This window comes from Lonchura striata, chromosome 26, assembly GCF_050655825.1.
Source record: "Lonchura striata isolate lonStrDom1 chromosome 26, ASM5065582v1, whole genome shotgun sequence".
NCBI lineage: Eukaryota > Metazoa > Chordata > Aves > Passeriformes > Estrildidae > Lonchura > Lonchura striata.
Genome location: NC_140728.1, coordinates 2908649 through 2931348, shown reverse-complemented (window position 1 = coordinate 2931348; position 22700 = coordinate 2908649). Strand labels below are relative to the sequence as shown.

At 48.8% G+C, this 22700-nt stretch overlaps 2 protein-coding genes across 28 annotated transcripts; one reads left to right on the top strand and one right to left on the bottom strand.

Moving 5' to 3' along the window:
- The first annotated feature begins 478 nt into the window (after positions 1–478).
- NCR2 (natural cytotoxicity triggering receptor 2) lies at positions 479–4764 on the top strand. 2 transcript variants are annotated; one of them, XM_021542616.3, is made up of 4 exons: positions 479–750; positions 2353–2694; positions 3824–3878; positions 4000–4346. In XM_021542616.3, the coding sequence occupies exons 1-4, from the start codon at positions 519–521 to the stop codon at positions 4211–4213; spliced, it is 843 nt and encodes a 280-aa protein (XP_021398291.3). In that variant the 5' UTR covers positions 479–518; the 3' UTR covers positions 4214–4346. The 2 variants fall into 2 exon arrangements, with proteins under 2 accessions (XP_021398291.3, XP_085417340.1); XM_085561214.1 differs by having other exon boundaries at positions 486–750; positions 3821–3878; positions 4000–4764.
- Positions 4765–6885: 2121 nt separating this feature from the next.
- On the bottom strand, positions 6886–22603 carry NFYA (nuclear transcription factor Y subunit alpha). Of its 26 annotated transcripts, none has more exons than XM_021542639.3 (10): positions 22401–22603; positions 19684–19771; positions 17545–17631; positions 15351–15497; positions 13409–13540; positions 12634–12739; positions 12026–12174; positions 10848–11021; positions 10262–10363; positions 6886–9505 (listed from the first exon to the last, which is right to left on the bottom strand). In XM_021542639.3, exons 2-10 carry the CDS (start codon positions 19756–19758, stop codon positions 9452–9454), a joined length of 1026 nt encoding a protein of 341 aa, XP_021398314.1. In that variant the 5' UTR covers positions 19759–19771; positions 22401–22603; the 3' UTR covers positions 6886–9451. The 26 variants fall into 26 exon arrangements, with proteins under 26 accessions (XP_021398314.1, XP_021398310.1, XP_021398312.1 ...); XM_021542635.3 differs by having other exon boundaries at positions 12026–12192; positions 22401–22530; XM_021542637.3 differs by having other exon boundaries at positions 12026–12192; positions 17548–17631; positions 22401–22530.
- Positions 22604–22700: the final 97 nt, after the last annotated feature.

The following is a 22700-nucleotide window of genomic DNA, read 5'->3' as shown; positions in this document are numbered from 1 at the left end:
AAAACCCAGGGGATGATGTCCTTGTTCTCCTTCACCCCCAGGATGCTGCCAGAGCTCCCAGGAGAGCTTCCCTTTCAGCTTCCCCGAAATTCCCCCCAAGCACAGCTCCTGTAAATCATTTATCACATTTATCACCACCGTGCTTGGAGGGCCAGCACAAGGGGATGGCTTCCACAGGGATGTTGGGAAGGAATTATTCCCTGTGAGCGTGGGCAGACCCTGGCATAGAATTCCCAGAGCGGCTGTGGCTGCCTCTGAATCCCTGGAAGTGTCCAAGGCCAGGCTGGACAGGCACCTGGGACAGTGGAAGGTGTCCCTGCCGTGGCAGGGATGGAGCTGGATGAGCTTTAAGGTCCCTCCAACCCAAACCATTCCATGATTCCATGAAATCCTGCTCCAGTGGGAGCAGACACCCAGCCTGTGGCTTCAGGCCACGGCGTGCTGCTCCCTCCCAGGCTGCCGGAGCTGTGGCTGGGACCGGGCACTGCTGATGCCTGAATTTGGAGCCCACAAGAGCAATGCCCGTCCCTGGAGAATTGCTCAATGTGCAGGATAAAAAAGATGCCAAGTTCCTGTGCTCCTTCCTTCCGGCACAGCGAGGAGGGGGAGAGGAGCTGCCCATGGGCAGAGCCGGCGTTGCTCCTCTCCAGCTCCTCTCCAGCTCCTCTCCAGCTCCTCTCCAGCTCCTCTCCCTTTCTCTGCTCGGCCCCATGGAGAAGCTCCTGCACCTCACCTTGGTCTTCCTGTCAGGTAAGAACCACACGTGGTTTTGGGGTCAGGTAAAGGGGGAAGGATTGGGGCAAAGCTTTGTCTTGGTCTGAAGGCTCCATCCTCAGGGTTTTCCCTTTATTTAGCAAAGGAGCACCCATCAAAGGGTGATCCCAGATTTCCTCACAGGGATCCTTTTGAGTCAGAACAGGAAACACTGATGAGAGAAGTCCGGTGTGCAATGTGAAATTGCAAAATCCCGGGTTGTTTGCATTAGCAAATGGGATTTACATCGATGCAAATGATTGCAGGTGGGGCTCAGGGAGGGAAATAAAACCCAGAGAAGGGCTCAGCTCTGCAACCCCCGAGAGCTGGGTTTTCCAGCTTGGAGAGGAATGTCCATGTGAAATGAGGTACGGCCCAGTGGGGCTCCCTGCAGCTCTTTGGGGATCCCAGATCCTCACAGCAGTGCCGGGAAAGGCGACAGCCTCGGGCTGGGGGAGCACAGGAACCTGTCCCAAAAATTGGGATGAGTTTGGGAAAAGTTCACTGTACTTTGACCAGTGGCACCCAAGAAGAGAGGAGGAGCGCCAGTAGTGACCTGCCAGCAAAATTGGTTGGGAAGAGAATAACACAACATTTCCCAAAGGGATGTGAGGAATCTTTCAGTGATTCTGTTTGAGAGATGTTTGGCAGTGCTGTGGGAATTCCGGGACCGAAGGGGCAGAGCTGGAGGAGGGAAGGGGGAATAGGAGAAGCAGTTAAAGACTTTTGGAGGGATTGAGCAGGACTGGACTGGATATTTCATGAGATAAACCCTGACTGGAACAACCAAGGGGAGCAACACGTCAGGATAAAGGCCTGTGGGTGTTGGATTGCAGAGCACAGACCCATTTTAGGTCTTCTTCAAGTCAAGCTGAAAGAACTTCATAATTTTTAGTTTACAATTCACTTTGAATTGTTGGAATTATTGTAAGAAGTGTTATTAAAAGGCTCAGCCAGTACAAAGTCCTCACAAGAGCCTATTTTTAAATTTACCTCTGTTTCATCATTACTTACGGTCTCACAGAAGCATTTGCCTGTGACTTTTTTTCACTAGAAATAGAGATTTCCACAAATACCACACTGCACTTCTCTCTGGAAGTATTAATAGCTCAGACTGTCTTCTCTGCCTGTCACAAAGAGGAATGGAAATTAGAAATGAGGAACCAAGACAATAAAAAAAAAAAAAAAAGTCAAGCAAAGACCAGTTGTCAACACAGTTAAAATTAGTGAGATATTAAAAGATGGGGTGAAAAAGAATTCAACTGGATTTGAACACTGAGAGTGGGACTCAGAAGGAACCAGTGAGCTGGGCACTGGTTTGGAGGTGTCACTGGGACAAATTCCAGAATATCTGAGCCAAATCTGGGTACAGCTGATGGGGGAAGCGGACAGGTGACACCCTACAGGTGACACTTCTACAGGTGATAACCCCACAGGTGACACCCTAGAGGTGATAACCCCACAGGTGACACCCTACAGGTGACAGCCCTACGGGTGACATCTCCAGAGGATGACAGTGCCGTTCAGCATCTCCACAATGAGGGACAGACCTGGGAGAGGCTTGGCTCACCCCCGCCCCTGTCCCTCCGTCCCTCGTAGCGTCCTGTGCCGCGGAGAACGTCACCGTGGTGGCCGCCATGGAGGGGGACACCGTTTCTGTCAACTGCTCCTACGACCCGCGGCAGTGGTGGCGGGAGAAGAGCTGGTGCAGGCAGCTGGACCAGAGCCGGTGCCAGCAGGTGCTGAGCGCCCCGCCCGCGTGGCTGCCCTTCCCCAGGGCCAGGAGAGGCAGCACCTCCCTCAGGGACAACGCCCGCGCCGGGCTCCTGACCGTCACCATGGGCCACCTCCGCAAGGAGGACGCGGGGCTCTACCAGTGCACAACGGAGTTCCTGGGAGACACCAAGAGCCTGAGGAAGGTGCGGGTGGAAGTGCTGGCAGGTACGTCCCGGGGCTGCGGGTTTGGCGGGTTCCTGCTGGAATTTCATGGGTTCCTACTGGGATTTCACATGGTCCTATTGGAATTTCACATGGTCCTATTGGAATTTCACATGGTCCTATTGGAATTTCATAGGTTCCTCTTGGAATTTCACATGTTGCTACTGGAATTTCACATGGTCCTATTGGAATTTCACATGGTCCTATTGGAATTTCACATGGTCATATTGGAATTTCATAGGTTCCTCTTGGAATTTCATGGGTTCCTACTGGAATTTCATGGGTTCCTACTGGAATTTCACATGGTCCTATTGGAATTTCACATGTCCCTACTGGAATTTTATGTGTCCCTACTGGAATTTTATGTGTCCCTACTGGAATGTCACATGGTCCTATTGGAATTTTATAGGTTCCTACTGGAATTTCATGGGTTCCTACTGGAATTTCACGGGTTCCTACTGGAATTTCACATGTCCCTACTGGAATTTTATGTGTCCCTACTGGAATTTTATGTGTCCCTACTGGAATGTCACATGGTCCTATTGGAATTTTATAGGTTCCTACTGGAATTTCATGGGTTCCTACTGGAATTTTATAGGTTCCTACTGGAATTTCATGGGTTCCTACTGGAATTTCATGGGTTCCTACTGGAATTTCATAGGTTCTTACTGGAATTTCACATGGTCCTATTGGAATTTCATAGGTTCCTCTTGGAATTTCACATGTTCCTATTGGAATTTCACGGGTTCCTACTGGAATTTCACATGGTCCTACTGGAATTTCATGGGTTCCTATTGGAATTTCATGGGTTCCTATTGGAATTTCACATGGTCCTATTGGAATTTCATGGGTTGCTACTTGAATTTCATGTGTTCCTACTGGAATTTCATGGGTGTCTGCAGCTTCCCAGGGCCCACTTGAGTCAATATCTACCTTTGTCTCGCTCTAAGGAGGTTCTGTGTTTCACTGCCTCTCTTTATTCCTGACTTACAGCAGCATGACCTCACTGTTAGAGGGTATCTGTCACGTCACCTCCTTATTGCTCCCAGTGCCCCGTCTCACCAGGGTTACCTGCCCAGCTGAACATCACCCAAAACACCTGCAGACTAAACTGTTGTGCTTCCATCAGCAGCTGAGCTGGTCACCCACGTGCCAGAGGAGCCCAGAGCTGTGCAGAGCATCTCCAGGTGAGCCCAAAACTCTTCGTGCTGAGATCGCACACCTTCCTAGGACTAAGGCAGCATTACAAGAGATTTTTTTTCAAGGTTGGACCATCCCCTTCATGGTTGCGTTTCTGCCTCCCCTCAGGTCCTCTCCTGATGTGGATTTCACTGTTTTCTACATCCTGGCTGGATTCCTGGTGGCCAAGTGCACGGTGGCCGTGCTGGTCTGTGCTGTTGCTCACAGCAGGAAGAACAGGGAGCGGGGGCAGAACCCAGGTCCAGGTGAGCAGCAGGTGCTCCCTCTCCCTGCTGACCTTGGACATGGTGGAGTTGGCCTCTCCTGGGAGAGCTCTGTGTGAGCCAAGCCAAAGGGAATCCATGGAAAAGGCAAATCAGGGCTTTGCCATCTGCCCTAAGGAAAGGATCACTACTAAGCACAGGTCTGGAAGAGCCTGTCACTCTGGAGAGGAACGTCCCCATCTTCTTCATCACCACTTCCCTCGGTACCTCATCCCCGGGCAGTTATTCCAGACTTCATTCCCAGGACCATCCCATCAGTTTGAACGGACACCCATCAACTTCCTGTCACCTCAGGTGACACATTCTGTCTTTCCAAGGCGAGGAAGAGCAGCTCCCAAAAGCTGCTTGGAGAAAATCCTCGTGGAAAGGAGCTGCAGGACACACCAGGAAAGGGATGTGGTCTCCTTGCGTCTCCGAGCCAGCTTCTCCTCTCTGAAGGGACTTTGTGGACACAGGAGCTGTCTCTCTGTTGTTCTCCCCATGTTTTCTCTCCCATGTGGTTGCTCCTTCCTCCCCACCGAGCTGCGCTCAGCTCTCCCAGGCTCCAAACCCACGGGCACTCACGTTTCTTTATCCCTGCAAAAGTGAATAAAATCCATCTGGTTCTCTGGCCTGGTGTGGATTCCTGCAGGACGCCAGGTCACAGTGGCGTCCCAGATCAGAGGTGATGCTTGGAAAATCCTGGAGTGTTTAAACACCCAGGAGCACTCAGAGCCAGCAGGACAGGCTGGAACATCCAGAGCCAGCCCTGTGCAGGGACAGCAGCTCAGAGCCCAACCCCTCATTGCCCACAGAATCAAGGACTGAAATTTGCTTATTTTAATTCCACTTTTCCGTTCTCATTTTTAGAGTAGTACTGTGTTTTGTCCAGAAATTTAAATTCATGGGGGGACATCTGGCAACCTTTGTCCTTCTGAAGCCTTTCCTTCCCACCACTGTGAGGTTCTCAGTCTTAAATCAGCAACTTTTGGGGAAGAAAATCTGTGTTTGCTGCTCTCTCCTGGTGTAGACAGTGACTTGCTGTATGACTGAGAGGAATTTGCCATCTAAAATAAAAATATCTCCAAGGAAATAAAAATAAATGAATCAATAACTTACTGATTGCCATCAAAAACAAAGAATGTCATTTGTAGGATTGTGTTAATCAAAACCAAATGGGTTTGGGGCAGAAGTACTTCTGGGGTTGGTTCTGTCCTTCCCCTGTTCCCTCTGTGCTGACGTTGGCTCTGCTCCTGTGGTGGGTGACCTGGACACTCCATGGGGTTGTTTTTTCCTGTCTTCCCTCACCCCGATGAATCACAGCTTGAGGCTCAGCAGAACTTTTGGGGCTGTTTGCAAAAAAAAAAAAAAAAGGAAAAAAAGGAAAAAAAGGAACTCCCTCTCCATCATGCCAACAGGAAACTCCAGCCCTGTGTTTGGGGCAAAATGCTGTCCCAAATTCAAGGTAACCCTGATCAAAGTCTCATTTACCACGCATCCCCTCTGCTCTCCCCCAGTTTCATGAGACAAGGAGGAAATATTTGCAGCCGTAGATGAACCAAGGCTGATCTTCAGAAAGCCAAAACCACTTCAAACCACCCAGCTCGGTTAGTAGCCAGCTGCTGAGGGTGGTGATGGGCTGAAGGAAAAGAAAGCTGGGTGCACATTTCCCTGGAAAATAACTGCACTTTTCTGACAGCACAGCAAACCCAGAGGAAAGCTGTGGTGCATTTTCTTTTCCAAATGACTCTATTTTTAAATAGCAGAGAGTTATAAACCCAAATAAAGGAAACTGCTTGTGTCTGCAGCAGCTGATACAGCACCACAGCCAGGCCAAGTGAGCTGCTTCCTCTGGACTTAAATATTCACAAAAAAACCTATGAATTACTTCCCATTCTGGTAAGATTCAGCAAAGTGGTAAAAAATCTGCTTTATTTTAAAACTATGAGATTTTTCCTGGGCTTCAGAAAGACAAGTAATGCGTTTGACATGTTCTAATAAACAAGGGGTTCTTGGAAAATATTTATCTACCTTATAGTGTAAACTGTCATCAGCTTGAACTCCTGGGGTGGAATTTACACTCCAAATGATTCGTTTTACAAAGAAATAATTCTGTATTTCCCTGTTTGTTGTTTATTAACACGCACCTGTCCTCCAGGATAAATCTAGCTTGATTTTATTACAAATTACACCCCTGTTGATCCACCTACAGAATCCTGTTATTGTGGTGACATGAGCAAACATCCCTCAGGGATTATGGATAAATCCCCAAATTCAACTGACCGAGATTTTCCTCTTAATTCTGCAAGCTGCTGACTGAGGGTGCAGACAGGACACGAAATTGAGTTTAATTTTTGGATCTCAAGATTGCAGGAAGACTCCAGCCTGGATGCTGGGTGGCAGGGGAGGGAAGGAAGGTGGAAATCCATCCATGGATTGGATCAACTCTGCTCTCTGAGTGATTATCCTGATCTGAAGGTGAGGGTGAGAGGGAAAAGTAAATTCTGTTGCCTGCTTTGATGTGGCAACACAATACCAGGGTTTTTTACCAGCGTATCTGAGATTATTTAATTGTTCTACTGCAAATTCTCTGGAAAAAAAAAAAAAAAAAAAAAAAGATATATATATAGCTAGAAAATTACATAATAGCCAAAGAAAGTGGCCTGTGGCCCTGAGCTTCCAGCCACCCCAAAGCCCCCCCTGCCCTCCCCACACCCCATCACAAAATTCCAACCACAGAGCAAAAGCTGTGTCAGTTTATAAATTTTATTAGCTGGAGAGTGTACACAGTACTTACAATTGCATCTATTAAAGACCAAAATACACTTGAAAAAATGCATCATATAAAAAAAATTAAAAACTTTGAACTATGTACAAACTTTGCCTGACATTACGTTTAAGCTCAGGACCCTCCCACGCCCCTTCACAAAAGAAAAGTTTATTTTTCTCCCTCTTTTTTTAACATGCAGGGCCTTAAAGCCATTTAGCATCACTTGAGGACCATTTTTATCCAAATCCTGATCTTTACACTCCTACAAATCTGGGTTTTGATGGGTTTGATGCTTCACTGCTCCAGGTCAATCAAACACATTTCTTCCCAAACCTCTTCTTTCATCCTCACTCACTCTTAACTCACTCCTAAAGTGAAGTTTTTGCTCAAGTGTAGCCAATCTACAAAGAATTCCAATTTAATTACTAGGGAGGTTTGAATTGGACATGTCTCCAATTTTAATAGATTTCCCTGGAAAAGAAAGCAGATATTTTTGGTACCGTGGTGCTGACTGCTGGCTCCAACCTCACCAAATAAACACAACTTTCAGCAGTGATACACAGAACACAAAACAAATAAAAAAATGATAGGAGCTCTCTGGCTTTCACATCACTATTTAAAATATTAATAAGACTTCCTAGAACACAAATCCATTATTTCTTCACACACAACCTACAACAGCAGATCAGAGAACCTAGATATGAAAGGATATTGGGAAAAATTTACAAAGTAATTACTTGTTAAAAAAAAAAAAGAAACGAAATCTATGTCAGAGCAATAATTTTGCTTCTTGAACTTCCAGCTCTCAAAAAGGTGTTTCAGGACAGATTTACCATCAACTGAAGAGCAAAAACAAGGAACTCACAAAGAGGATCCAACATTTCTCCTCCCTCTGATACTCTCAGGTTGAGTATTTTTCTTTCATCCAAAGGAAACAGCATTTTCCAGGCTCTGTTTCCTTCCTGCTGATTTATCCTCCACTTTGTCTTTAGCTTCCAATAAATGGGAAAAGATGGGAAAAGATGGGAGGGAGGAAATACAATTTCCAAGCTGCATTTCCTTGTCACTTTAAATCATTTAACCCAGCCTCACCCATCCCTGGCATCATTTCCTCAAAAATTCCTCATTCTTCAGCTCCACCTGGCCAGGTTCACGTCCACCACACAACGTTCCCACCCCCAAATTTCACTGCTGTGATCCAGCCTGAACTACAGGACACAAAACCTGGAAATTCTGGGACTCCAGCAGGCAGATGATCCCCAGAGCAGCTGTGCAACTCAAGGTGAGAGGGGACAGGAGTGCCGTGGTGAGAAATCACCTGTTAAATGTTTTTAACTACTGCTCCCATCACCAAAATTCAAATTATAATAGAGCAAGCTTAGAATCTAAATTAAAACTGTGTTCTGTGGAGATGCTCAGCCCAAAGCCAGGTGTAGGTAATGGAAAAATCCTATTTTTTAATAATCTAAGTATTGCTCCTTCACTAAGTGCCACTTTTGTTTTGTTTTTAAGAGCTTAATTTATAAAAATTGTGGAAGTTCATCAGTATCTGCTGAGTCCTTCAGGTACCTGGGACTGAGCTGCCCCAGCTGCTGCTGTCCTGAATCATCCCTCACTCTGGATTTGTAGAAATGATTTAGGCATCAAACTCCACCCCAACCATGGCCAAGTGCCACCCCTGTGACACTGAGGGTTCCACTGTGACACTGAGGGTCTCTTGGAGGAACCATGGACTTCACTGGCAGGTGAAAAAGATTTAAAAAAAAAAAAAAAAAGAAAATTCTTTGGAAGAGACTCATTGACAAGTTTCAATCCTTTCTATACTCGCATCCAGTTTTCTTCCAAAGCAACAAATACTGGCAATGAACATCCAAACCCACCCAGAAACTGATTTACTGACCCAATCCCCCCCACATCTCCCTCTCCCACCCCTCTCGCAACAGAGACACAACACATCAAGTCCTGCAGTAATCTTGACTATTTCTAGCATTGATTGGATGGCTGAACCTGTCCCAGAGAAGAGCTTCTTCACACATGTACAAGGAGGAATTGAAAAGAATCCCCTTCAGTTTCTGCCAGGGTCACAGGTGCAACAGCAGGGCCCAGCTCAGGGAAAACCGAGTCCAAAGGGGTGAGGAGTGGATGGAATAACAAATCTCTGCTGGGCAAACCCAGCCCTGTGGGTTTGCCAGCACTGAAACCCATCCAGTGCTGGCTGGAGGAGCTGGAATCTGTCCCTGGACAGGGCTGAGCTGCACCAGCCACAGGGATTGAGGTGGGAAGATGAAGGAAAGCCAAAGACGGGCGCTCAGACTCCGAATTCCCTGTGCTGGATCAGGAGAGGGCACCACGGAAGCCTGAAAGGTTCTGTTTGCAGAGTTGAAACCTCAAGCACGTCCTCAACACGTGGTGCTTGCTCTGTGGAAAAGGACAGGCTGTGACATGGAGATTGTCCCACTCCAGGACTCACTGGACACTCTGGGCAGGCAGGACAGGCTGGCAGGAGGGACGGGAATTCCCTTCAGGTGTTCTTTTCTGGAAGCTGGGGTTAGGAGACCCTGATCATCTGTGTCATTGCTTCTTCGTTGCTTTGAGTTGGATCCTGCAGACACAAAAGGGTGGAAATTCCACGTTTTTCCATGAAGCAGAGAGAACCACACGGAACCATCAGCAGGACACACTCCTGCATTTCCCTTGATCTCCAAAACTGTCCTATTTTTCCTGGGTTTTACAGGCCAGGGACACAAAAATCCTAATACCTCCCAGGAATTTGTTGTTTCTGGTATTTAGGAATGATTTTAGTTCAAAATAAGAAACACTCCCTAAAGGCATAGGACTGTTCTAAAGTACTGAGCAACCACAGAATCTGTTAATTCCACTCCATTATGTCCCTTCCTTTGAAAAATGCCTTGCACCTTTTATGCACATCAAGATGCAGCTAAGAATCAGATATTCCCATTTTTTAATTTTGCATCAGATGTAAAGTTAAGGAGTCTCTACCTTTAATTCATTCCTGAAAGAAAACCCCTGTACCCAAAAGGGGTACAGCCCAGAAAAGCTGTTTTTACACACACAGAACGTTTGTGTGCATTTATCCTAAGAACTACAAAGTGAACACATTTCTATCCACATTAATTTAATTCCCTTGCTCTCCACAAGCAGCAACAGGAGGTTTTATTCCCAATGCTTGGAATAAATCTAAAGGCAGGGAAGGCCAAGGAGCAGCAGATGAAAAATTCAGAGGCAGGGAGGGACGAGGGTCAGCAGCCAAGCCCAAAAACCCAAAGCAAGCAGCACAGACACCTCTGTGTGTGCATCCTGAAGGCTTGAAGGGGGATTTGCCCCAAACCCCACTCACCTGCATGTGAGGGCTGTCCTTTTCCTTGGGGGAGAAGAAGCGACCCCCCTCTCCCCGTTTCCTGGCCATGGCGTGCCGGTGCCGGGACTCGTGCAGGTATTTCTGCAGTGAGGGAAGGGGCAGCTGAGGGAGCAGCCACTGCTTTCCCAGGGGAAATTCCCAGTCCCCATCCATCCCCACAGATTCCCAGTCACTGCTTTCCCAGGGGAAATTCCCAGTCCCCATCCATCCCCACAGATTCCCAGTCACTGCTTTCCCAGGGGAAATTCCCAGTCCCCATCCATCCCTACAGATTCCCAGTCACTGCATTCCCAGAGGAAATTCCCGGTTCCCATCCATCCCCTGCCCCACAGACACTGTGCTCACAGTCAGTGCATGCTCACACAGCTCCAGGCACTCCCAAAAACACCCAAAAGCAGAATTATCCTCAAGGGACTTAAAAAAATTTACTCTGATGTAGCTCATCAACAACAACAAAAACATTGTTGAGGAACACCAAGATTCTAATCCTCATTTTGCAGCCCAGGTGGGATTCTGTGCCTTTGACACAGAGCAACCCCGTGTTAGATCTGAGTTTTCCTCTCACCCTTCTCTCTTTGGGGATTTTTCCCTCTGCCTCCAGCTTGGCCCGTGCCTGCCTCCTCTTCAGGATGCGGTGGTACTGCTTGGCATTGACGTAGAGGGGCTCCTCCTCCAGCATCTCTGCTCCAGGCAAAGGGATCCTCTGGATGGCTGGGACTGAGCCAGCCCCAGGCACCATCTGTGCACACAGGGTGGGTTAGTCCTTGCAGCTCAGCGCACAAAATGAACATTTTTTTGAACACAAAAATGTCATTAAAAACCCCAGCATTGAAACAGAAAGTGGGTTTTGCTCAGCTAACGCAGCTGCTTAAATGAAAAGGAGCAATGAAGCTGTTCTCAAACTGCAAAACCAGTCTAAACAAATCAGTCCTGCTGGGTTTTCCTGATAAAAGTAATGGTTCAATACAATTCCTCGACTGTGCTGCTGCTTCTTGGACAATTAAACAAACAGGACATGGCTGTTTAACCCTTTCTTTTGGGTTATCTCTCATTTCAATTATTTCATTTCAGAGCACCTCTGAGCCAACACTGCAGAGCTGCTGACATCTAGTGGGGACCAGCAACATTCAAGAGGCTCACACCACAAAGAAACAGGAGCTGGCAGGAAAAACCTCTATACATGAAGGAAACAAATCCTCAGGGACCCTCAAGAAAAGTGACTCAACCTATTTAAACCTTTGCTCATCAGCTGACAGCTCAGTTTGGATTTCTGTATTTCTGAGAAAGTCCAGAGCAAAGATCACAGCAGGATCCAGGCCTTTGAAGCTGAAAATTTGTATTTTTTAAACATTAAACTAATGGAACTTACAGAGAGGACTGACCATGGTATCTCAATCTCAGACAAGAATTTATTAGAGAACCAAGGAATCACAGAATGGTTTGGGGTGGAAGGGACCTTAAGGATCACCCAATTCCAACTTTCTGCCATGGGCAGGGACACCTTCCACTGTCCCAGGCTGCTCCAGCCTGGGATGGAGAAGCCACAGCTTCTCTGGGGTCCCTGTGCCAGGGCCTCCCCACCCTGCAGGGAGAAATTCCTTCCCAATATCCCACCCAACCCTGCCCTTGACTTAAAGCCATCCCCACTATCCTACCCCTACCCCTGTGCAAATCCTGCTAGGTTTCAGTACAAACACCTCAGAGCCCAGCCTCCAGAGGCAGCAGTGGGAATTTTACACCTACCATGACCATTCCCCCTGAATTGACCACGTTCCCAGCCACTGGCAGTGTCACTGTCACCGTCCCCTGGCCACTGCTGGTGGTGTTGGTGTTGGCTCCTGTTTGGACAATCTGGGCTCCAGCCAGGCTGGCTGCAGGAATGGTGATCATGCCTGTAACAGGGACTGTAACTTTAAGGAAGTAGAACACAAAAGGAAAGGAAAAAACAAAAAGAAAAAAACAAGAAGAAAAAAAAAAGAGAGAGAGAGAGAAAAAAAAAGAAACAAAAACATGCACACAAAAAGAAGGGAACAGCATTAGTCCCACTTCTGTGTTTTACTCATTCATCCTTCCAAAGCATGCAGAGAGTCAAGAAAGTGCTGAAGTGAGGGATTAAATTCCATCAGAATTCCTGGTTTTTGCATTTGTAACCTCACTGTGAGTAACCAAGTACTCTTGAGATGGAAAAGCAAAATTAAGGGGTTTTATTCTACCAGCCCTTGCCAGAGACAAGGAGGTTTTCTGTTTCTGGGGAAAGAACCCCGGAGTGAATTCCTGCAGAGCACACACAAACACCTCAATAAATAAAAAGCCTCTTAAGGAGGTGCCCTGGCTCCTCCCAGCCCTCCTACCTTGCTGCAGGATGGTGCCATCAGCATTCACAGGCTGGTACACGATGGTCTGGCCCTCAGCAGCCTGGGCAACCTGCTGGCCTTGCACTGCTATCTGCTGCTGGGTCTGAACAAAACAAAGAGCACCAAAATGTTACAAATTGCCTCTTTTTTCCCAGTGTTTACAATTCCTGAATGAACACATGGTGCTTGAGGTGTTCCAGGTGTCTATTTCTGCTGCCTCATTAGCAGCAGTAAGAAACAGGCTGGAGCATAGAGCAAATACCTGGAGATCAAACACCTGAAGCACATGTAAGATGCATTTTTCAACAGTTCAATAATGAAAAACCCAAATTCTAGGTTTCCTGTCTCACTATGAAGATGTGAAAGGAAGAACTGTTCTGCTCCAAAATTTAATTTTAGCCCTAACCAAAAGCATCAGCAGAATCCCCAGGTGTGACTGCACACAATGGCCCAAGTATGGAATTAGCAATGCTTCATGTTTTCAAAATTCAACAAAGAGACAAAAACAACCACGAACCAATAAAATACAGAAACACGATGGAGAAAAACATGCAATCTAATTTTTCTGCCCCAGAGTCATGTATGAAACACTACAAAAACATGACACTTATTCTCAATTTCTCCTCAATATTAAGAATTCCTTTTTTTTTTTCTCCTTTGTGGTTTTTTTGTTTTGGTTTTATTTTTTTTTTACTTAACCACATCTTAGATCATTTGCCAAGTTTCTCTTCCTGCTCCTCTGCAGAAAAGCCTTTCATGCTGGTGCAGTTACCTGTGTCTGGCCAGCAGTAACTGCAGTCTGGGGCTGCTGTATAATGATCTGCTGGGTCTGGCCCTGCTGCCCCTGTACCTGCACAGCCTGCCCACCTTGAATCTGAATCTGACCTGGCTGGACCAACTGAATCTGTGGAAGAAAGAGTCAGAAAGGAACATTAACTATGCCCCCCTCCTCGGCCTCAGCATGACCAAGTCATCTCTGAGGGTGATTTAGTTACACAGAAAAAGGAAGCAAGGAGTCTTCTCTTTTTCCAGTTGAGAATGAGGAGTTTTAGTGGGTTGCTCCCTGTGACACAGCCACGCAGGGCAGAGGGAGCAGCGTGCTGTGTCACTGTGCTCCAGCAGTTCTGCACTGCTTACACAAGAAATCAATTATTCACATCCACTGGGAACAAACAGTCAGGTGGAAAAGGAGGACTAAGATTTAAGACATCTGTGGGGTGTTAATTATCCAGCACTCAGAAGTACTTCTGGGATATAAAAAGTTGTCCTCAGCTTTGCAGAGTTTTTCCACCACTGTGGAACATTCTTGGATTAAAAAAGAAGAGCTGGAATACGGTTTGAAGTTTGTGTTTAAAAACACAGTTATGGATTTTCCTCCACCAACCAGACTGAGAAGAACCTCATACAAGTTACAGCGGTTTTCAACAAAGGAAATATTAAATAAACCTCTCAAAACACCAAGACATCATTTGCCTTCCTGGACTGTGCTGGGTTCCTAAATCCCATCCTAAATCATCAGTACACTTTCATTATGCCATGGTTATAGTTCTTCCCTTCCCTTTTCAGGAACACTTCGAACACTCTTTATATCTTTTAAACAGGTAATTACTTCAAAAAAAATCCATTTTCTACACCTCCTTCACTATTGCCTTCTGTGCAACAAGGATGTTTAAATCCCCCTTCAGCCATCACGTATTAGAGGGTTTTAAGCACAAGTTACTTGCAAGAAGCTTTTAAAAATAATTAATTTTTTTAAATCCTCCTTCTGAACCATAAATTGAACAGGCACCAGATCCCAACTGCATTGCAAGGGCCACATAAAATATCCCAACAAACAAAAATCCTGCTCTGTGGGAAGATATCCCTGCCTATGGCAGGGGGGTGCAACTGGATGAGCTTAAAGATCTCACTGAACCCAAATCAATGAGAAACCCCAAACCAACCCAGCTGTTTTAGCATTGAACTTATAAGGTCTGCACCAGGCCATAAAACATAAAAAGGACTTCCACTCATCCCCAGCGTGGCAGAGGCACAGAGCAGCAGCTCAGTGTGGTTTTGGGGTGCTGAGCAGAGCCCTGTGTGGCAGTGTGCCCAGTGCACCAGGGTTGTTGGGGAAGATGAAACAAGAAACCCTTATAAATAGGATTGCCTGGCAAAAGATTTAGGAAATACAGAAATTGAGATGGTAACAAGTTGTGAGGTACCAAACCTTAGTTACTGAACAACTAGAAAACAATAGTACAGCCAGGATGAGGACAATCCCCCTTCTGCTTGGACAATGCCCTTGCCTACAGGTAGGTCCAAGGGTCAGATGGACTGTTGGATCTCACCCCAATGTGTGGTTCATCCACACCTGTAACCTCCCCTGAAGCATCAGGAGTCTGTGACCCCACTGGCCTAAATCTTGTTCCAGCCCACCTTGAACCCCCTGACAAGGAGTCCCTGAGGAGCCGGACGCTCTCTTGGAACTTCTGTTCTCTTGGAAGTGCCCCTCTCCTGAACATCCTCTTGGGATCCTCTCTTATCTCCCTCTGCCCCTTGCCTCTCCCTTCCTCCACGCCCTGGGACCTGCCACAGGTCTCATCTGGTGACTCCAAGCAGGGCCTTCCACCCTCTCTAATAAACCAGATATTCCAAGAGCAGCTTCAGAGATCTCTGCTCTCCATCCACCCAAACCGTCCTGGAGCCCAGCGTCCCCGCACCGGGTGTCTCACCTGCTGCAGCCCCTGCGTGCCGGACACGGGCACCTGCATGATGGTCTGGCCCTGGCCCCCAGGCACGGCCTGCACCATGATGGGCTGGCCCGTGGAGGTGATGAGCTGCCCCCCGCTCACCTGCACCATCAGCGGCTGCCCCTGCACCTGCAACAACAAGGCAACAATGAAAACCCTGCCAGAGCGGCCCCAGAGCTCAGCCGTGGCCGTGTGGGGGCAGAGGAACTGGGGAACAGGCACTGAGCTGCTTCAAAGCAGCTCTGGGTTCCAGCATGTGCCATGGATTTAGTGAGTTATCTGCTTCTCCTGCAGTCTAGGTGTTATAAAGCATGAAAACCACATTTTCCAGCCACTACCTTCATGCACAGCCCAAGAGCAAAGTGGGATAAAAAACATTATTCATCTCACAATTACTGATTTTTAGTTGAGGTTCCTATTGAGAGAACTCTGTTCTGACAGGGAGGTTCTGAGGTGGCTTCAGCTCCCTCCAATTTCATGCCTACAACATTCCCATTTCCAAACTGACAGGGAGCATGGGATGTGCTGGGAGAAACTCTCCATGGTTATCGAGGGAAATTCTAACTGGAGCAACATGAAATGGAGTTCAGGGAAGAAAAGTCAAAGTGGATGAGCAGCAGCCACTTCTGGGCCCAAAAAGGCTTAAACTGGATATATAAATATAAAGTGTGAGGGTGGGGAACCCTGGCACAGGCTGCTCAGAGAAGCTGTTGGCTGCCCCTGGATCCCTGGAAGAGTCCAAGGCCAGGCTGGACAGGGCTTGGAGCAGCCTGGGACAGGGGAACGTGTTGGGGTTGGAACTGGGTGAGCTTTAAGGTCCCTTCCCACCCAAACCAGTCTGGGATTCTGAGGTAACTTTGGCCTGAGAATCTCTGGACTCTTGGACCTGGTATTTCTCTGGTCACTGGGAAAAAGGCCCATGGAAAATAAAACAAGGGGAAAACCTCTCTGTTTGAACCCTCTCACCTGCCAAGTCCCCAGATTCCCAAAACACATCTTGAAAAATACTCTACCTCCACAGCTTAAATGCAAAATGAGTCTCATGAACTCGGGGATCACAAAATCTGATTTGTTTAGGAACAAAAACATCACAATGTGGTAAAGTCACCCAGTTCCTGTGTTTCACACCCAGGGGGTGAGGAGCCAAATCCTGCCCTGGGAATTGGAGTTTCCAGGTCCCCACTGTGTCCCTCAGCCTGTCCATGTCCCATCCAAAGCCCTCAGCCCCTGGGCTGGGTCACACAGGGAGGAGCATGCTCAGGTCAGCACAGAGAAGCACAGGCAGCAGCACAATATCCAAGAAGCAGAAAGGAAAACAAGACATTCCAGGATTTTTGTTAATAAATCACAGCAAGGCAAAATAGAAAAAAAAAAAAAAATGGTGAGGAGAACATAACAACAACCAGAGGCCCCAGTGAGCCCAGCAATCCAAGTCAGGCAGCATCTGAGATTTGAACTCTGAACATAAAAAATGCTGTGTTAATTCTGCAGCTGGCAGGGCCAGTCCAGCCCCTTGGAGCCACCCTGCCCTGAAGAACTACAAACCAAACCAGAACACTGAGTGCAAAACTGCCACGGCTGCCCAGGGTCTGTCAACTGCTCTACAAAGGGCTCCTGGAAAGCTCCTGGGTGAGTTAAGGAAGTGGAGGCTGCAAGATAGAAAATACTTCACACTGAAACCAATTTCTTTCCAAACTGGGATGTGCTGCTGTTTGGATCCACATGGCTCCTGGGTTTCCCTGTGCTGTTCATAGGTAAAGAAGAAATTGGATTTCTCAGTGCCAATCTTGTGCCCAGGTGCCTTTTCAGTCCCAGCTGAGGTTCCACTGTCCAAGCTCAGGCTCTGGCACCACCTCTGTCTGCCTCAAGCAGTGAAGGCAGAGCTCTCCTCAGGGAAGAGCTCAAAACCCTAATTTCCTTGGAATTACAGGAAATCTTTGGGGTTTATCCCTACTGTTACTTCCTCATTTTGGTGTTTATCACTTTAAAGTCACACTGAACCACAATTCCCTTCCAGAATTCCTGGCATGCACCTGGGAACAGCTCCAATGCCAGCAGAGATTCCTGCTCCACATCCCCCTGCTCCTCCTGGAAACCCTGGGAAAACACAGCATTAGATATGTGGTGCTGGGGAGGGTCATGCAGTGCTCAGAAACACAATCAGAGAGGTCACCACTACCTGGAGGGTCTGGACTTGCTGGCCTGAGGCCGATGCCACCTGGGCCTCAGTCTGCAGCTGGACAGCTGTGACACCTCCCTGCTGCTGGGAACAGGAACAGGGAGAGCTTGAAACATGGAAATGCACAACACACTGCTGGGACAGGGGGTGGGGTTCATACACACTGCTCCAGCAACACCAGGAATGGGAATTTTAGCAAACCTAAGGGTGGAGTTCCCTGGAACTGCACGTGGCACTGCCAGGCTTCAATATTCCAACTCAGAGGGAACAGGACAGGTCATTTTGGAGGATTTCAAGCTCAGTTTCAGGGTTTTAGTTCTGAAGTTTCAGGCTTCAATATTCCAACTCAGAGGGAACAGGACAGGTCATTTTGGAGGATTTCAAGCTCAGTTTCAGGGTTTTAGTTTTGAAGTTTCAGGCTTCAATATTCTAACTCACAGAGATAAGGACTAGACATTTTGCAGGATTTTAAACTCAGTTTCAGGGTTTTAGTTTTGAAGTTTCAGGCTTCAATAGTCTAACTCAAAGGGAATAGGACAGGTAATTTTGGAGGATTTCAAGCTCAGTTTCAGAGTTTCAGTCTGCTCACTGCCCAGGTTTGGCACTGTGAAGGGTTCCAGATTTTGGGCACACTGGTTTTTCCCAACAAAGCCCTTCCTGCAGCACAGTCTGAGCTCATCTCTGCCACCCCTGTGTCACTGTTTGCCCACCAGTGACCCTGAGGGATGGTCTGGAGAGGCTGCAGGAGCAGCCAGAGCTAAAAGCCTTTTCTATCTTTAGCCTCTTTGCTCAGAGTCCCAAAATACTCCCAGGAACTGTGTTAGCATGGGGAGATGAAGGACAGCTCCCTCCCAAGTGCTGCAACAGCCTGGTTAAACAACTTATTTTAGCAAAGTGTTTCACATCAGACACAGGCTTCAAGTTGTGCTCAAAATGAAAGCCAAGAGTTGGTTTTATCTCCTTTTCACCTAGAAAATGTCAATAAACCAACAACATCTTTGGTCATCTGCTGTAAACAGGTATTTGGAATAATCCTTAATATAAAATGTTTTAATCTCAAGTGCAATCTTGTTCTGGCTGAAAAAGTCAACTGCAGCTAAAACCAGCAGAAGAATTTGGTCACTCCTGAGGCCAAAGCAAAGCAGATCTCCCTGAAAACATCATCAGTGGCTCAGCCCTTTGTGTGGCAAACCACCAAACCCCCTCAAACTAGAGCAGAAGATGCAACAAAAATTCAGCAGCAGCCGAAAACACATCCCCAAATCTGGATATGGAAATCAGTAAGACCTCTAAACTCAGCCCTGATATTTTACACATTGAAACATGAACTTCTTTGTGGGATGGATGAGTTCATCCTAAGCTACATGGCCAGTCAAATTCCTGTTCTGTGTCTTTGTTTTGCTCTATCTGTTGTTCTGAAACAAAGAATCTCTATAAATGTTCATTTGATAAAACTGGAAGAAACCTCCATGGGCTTGAACAAAATCTATTTCAACTTTGGGAGAATTTCTCTTGTGGACAATTAATTTGTTTCTGTTAATATTCTGTTTCCTCCGTTTTCAGAGATGTGTTAATATATTTTTATATGTCTTTATATTTTACTTTCCCCATGTCAATACCATTTTGCAAACTCCCTGCTACATTGAAATTTGGTAACATGTACACCTGCATTTTCATTTTAATTTTATATAAAGTTTTATATATTTACATACAATTTTATACATTTAATTTCATTTTTTAAAATATAGTAAGTATATTCTAAAAACCATGTTTACTCTTCCAGGCAGGTGCCATCAGTGCCCAGGTAACAGAAATCAACAGGTAGCCAGAAGGATCAGGATTTTGCTGCTGAAACCAATTCTTTCCAAACTGGGATGTGTTGCTGTTTGGATCCACATGGCTCCTGGGTTTCCCTGTGCTTTTGTTCACAGATGAAGAAAAAATTGGATCCCTCAGTGCCAATCTTGTCCCTTTTCAATCCCAGCTGAGAAGGTCCCACTGTCCAAGCTCAGGCTCTGGCACCACCTCTCCTCAGGGAAGACCTCAGAACCCTCACTTCCTTGGAATTACAGGAAATCTTTGGGGTTTATCCCCACTGTGGGGTGCACAGGGCTCCCCCATTCCCCCATGCCATACCTGCTGCTGGATCTGCCCCGCCTGCACCACGATCTGCTCCGTGGAGCTGCTGCTGTTGGCTGTGTACTGCTCCATGGTGCCTCAGGCCCTGCAAGACAGCAAAAATCAGGGGAGCTGCTGCCCCCAGGCCTGGCCATCCCCACTGTCCCCCAGCAGCTCCAAGCCAAGCCAAGCAGGAGCTGCCCCAGGGCAGGGCTCTCCCAGAGCTGCTCCATCTCGGTGATAAACAGAGGTGGCACTTCAGGCCCATCCAAGCTGAGTGAGCAGCAAAACCAGCTCAATTCTGGCCCAATTTCGTGGACTCTACCAGCTCTGTGAGTCTGCACATCCTGGGCTGCAGCCAGGTGCCCACACAGGGGAGTGTCACTGCTGGAAAACCTCAGGAAATGCAACATTTAGGTGTGAAATTGAACTGCACTTCAAGAATTCAGCAGAGCTGTGAAGACTTCTCATTTTTCTTCCCTCTCCTCCTACTCTCATGGAATGGTCATTAAGGATCATCCAGTGCCACCCCCAGGTTGATCTAACCTGGCCTTGGACACTTCCAGGGATCCAGGGGCAGCCACAGTTCCTAACCCAGGGCCTCCCCATCCTCACAGGGAGGAATTTCTTCTCTAAAGAAGTATTTCTATACTCAAATACAACCTTCATGTATTTTGGGAAGCACCAGCAGATTTCCCAGCACCTCCATCCTCTCACTCCTTGGCCCTTTCCCTGGACACATCAACCCCACTGTGCTGAAATAAAAACAACTTTTCCTGCCACTACTTCTCTCCTCACTGGCCCTACAACAGCAGAATTCCTGCTTTAGTGAGGTGTTTGATTTATGCCATGACTGAACAAGTTCCTGCTGCACTGCTGAAAGAAAACACAGCCTGGAACTTTAATTTTCCAAGTCTAAAGCAACAAAACCTCTGGCTGCTTCAATTTTTCAAGGAATGCTGGCAGGATTAAGTCACAGACTCTCTGTACCCGTTGCTGTGGTTACTGCTGCTGTTTGAGTTCCATCCTTTGCCCATTTCCTGAGACTTTTTCACAGCCAGAATAAAAGAAGATAAATACTCTTTCTGAAAATGCTGCTGCTAGATTCTCATTTCAATTTCACACTGGGTACTTCATTTCTGCCTTAAATTAAAATTTTTAAGTAAAACATTTAACAACTCTGTAATCCCTACACTCTGCAGCAGCTGCCTAAAGATATGGACAAGGTTCTGCCAGTGCTGGATCCTCACCATCCAAGGGATTATCTCATCCCCTTCGTTAAACACGGAGTAGCCAAATTAAATATTAAAGATCAGGGATGAATCAATGGCAGAGGATGACAGCTCTTCCCTCAGTGAGCTCATGGGCAGCTCCTCCTCACTGGGAATGCTCTGGGAATCAGGGAGTGTTCCAGTCCCAGCAGTGGATATTTATATAGACACCATATATATATATATATAAATAAATAAATATATATATATTTAGGTATATATATAATATATATAGAGAGATATATAGATAGATATATAGATATATATTTGCTGAGTTGTATAGGACTTATTAGGATCATCAAACTCCTGGCCCAGCACAGGATAACTCCAAAAATACACACAAATATTTATACATATACATATATATCACACATAATTTATATTTATACAAATATAGCTGCACCAGGAACAACTTCCTCAACACCCAACCCACACCAAGACCAAACCAGTGCCGCCAACAGCCCGAGAGCTCCGCGGCATCACTCGGAGCGTGTCCAGAGCTGCGGACCGGGCAGAGCCGCACGCCCACAGCCCCGGAGCGGGATTTAACACGGGGGCGGGCTGGGCACCACACGCGGAGCTGCCGGTGGGAGCCAGCGGTGAGCCGGGGGTCATCCCGGTGTGCTCGAACCCGCGGCTCCCCCAAGGGCCGGCCCTGCCACCGGAGCACCGCGTGCCGCCACACATCTGGGACCGGACGGGGTAGCCCGGACCGGCGGGGAGGCTCCGGGGAGGGCGGAGCCCCGCCGGGGGAACCGGCCCGGCCCCGCTGCGGCGCTCGGCCCCGCGCCCCCGCCAGCCACGGTGTTCCCGGCCCCGGTTCTCCCCTCAGCCCCCGAGCGGCCGCGGCCCCGCCTGGCCCCGGTTCCCCCCTCAGCCCCTGAGCGGCCGCGGCCCCGCTCGGCCCCGGTTCCCCCCTCAGCCCCTGAGTGGCCGCGGCCCCGCTCGGCCCGGCCCGGCCCCGGTTCCCCCCTCAGCCCCTGAGTGGCCGCGGCCCCGCTCGGCCCGGCCCGGCCCCGGTTCCCCCCTCAGCCCCTGAGCGGCCGCGGCCCCGCTCGGCCCCGGTTCCCCCCTCAGCCCCTGAGTGGCCGCGGCCCCGCTCGGCCCGGCCCGGCCCCGGTTCCCCCCTCAGCCCCTGAGTGGCCGCGGCCCCGCTCGGCCCGGCCCGGCCCCGGTTCCCCCCTCAGCCCCTGAGTGGCCGCAGCCCCGCTCGGCCCGGCCCGGCCCCGGTTCCCCCCTCAGCCCCTGAGCGGCCGCGGCCCCGCTCGGCCCCGGTTCCCCCCTCAGCCCCTGAGTGGCCGCGGCCCCGCTCGGCCCGGCCCGGCCCCGGTTCCCCCCTCAGCCCCTGAGTGGCCGCGGCCCCGCTCGGCCCGGCCCGGCCCCGGTTCCCCCCTCAGCCCCTGAGTGGCCGCGGCCCCGCCAATCCCGGCGCGCGGGGGCTCCATATTGGCCGCTCGCGCTCACCGTGCCGCGCTGCCCGGTCCGCGCCCCGCGCTGATTGGCTCCGCCGCGCGGCCCCCAAGTCCAATCAGCGCCCGCACTCGCCCGCCGCGCAAAATGGCGCCCAACCGCGGACAAAGGGGGAGAGGGGGGCGGGGGCGGGGCCGCCCAACCGCGCGCCTCGCCCTGCCCGGCGCTGCTGCGCCTGCGTGGGGGCCGCGGGGAGCATGCGCGGGGCGGGTCCCGCCCCTAAGCCCCGCCCCCTGTGCGGAATGTTCTGGGCCGGGACCATGGAGGGGGTTCCCCCCGCCCGCGCGCGCGGAG

Bases quoted from the DNA above. Each gene is read 5' to 3' on its own strand.
- NCR2 (XM_085561214.1), top strand. From the start codon at position 519: ATGCCCGTCCCTGGAGAATTGCTCAATGTGCAGGATAAAAAAGATGCC. The intron at 751-2,352 runs GTAAGAACCACA...CGTCCCTCGTAG, and splicing joins CACCTTGGTCTTCCTGTCAG to CGTCCTGTGCCGCGGAGAAC. The intron at 3,879-3,999 runs GTGAGCCCAAAA...GCCTCCCCTCAG, and splicing joins GCTGTGCAGAGCATCTCCAG to GTCCTCTCCTGATGTGGATT.
- NFYA (XM_021542635.3), bottom strand. From the start codon at position 19,758: ATGGAGCAGTACACAGCCAACAGCAGCAGCTCCACGGAGCAGATCGTG. The intron at 12,193-12,633 runs GTAGGAGGGCTG...ACTTCCTTAAAG, and splicing joins TGGCACCATCCTGCAGCAAG to TTACAGTCCCTGTTACAGGC. The intron at 9,506-10,261 runs GTGAGTGGGGTT...TTGTGTCTGCAG, and splicing joins AGGACAGCCCTCACATGCAG to GATCCAACTCAAAGCAACGA.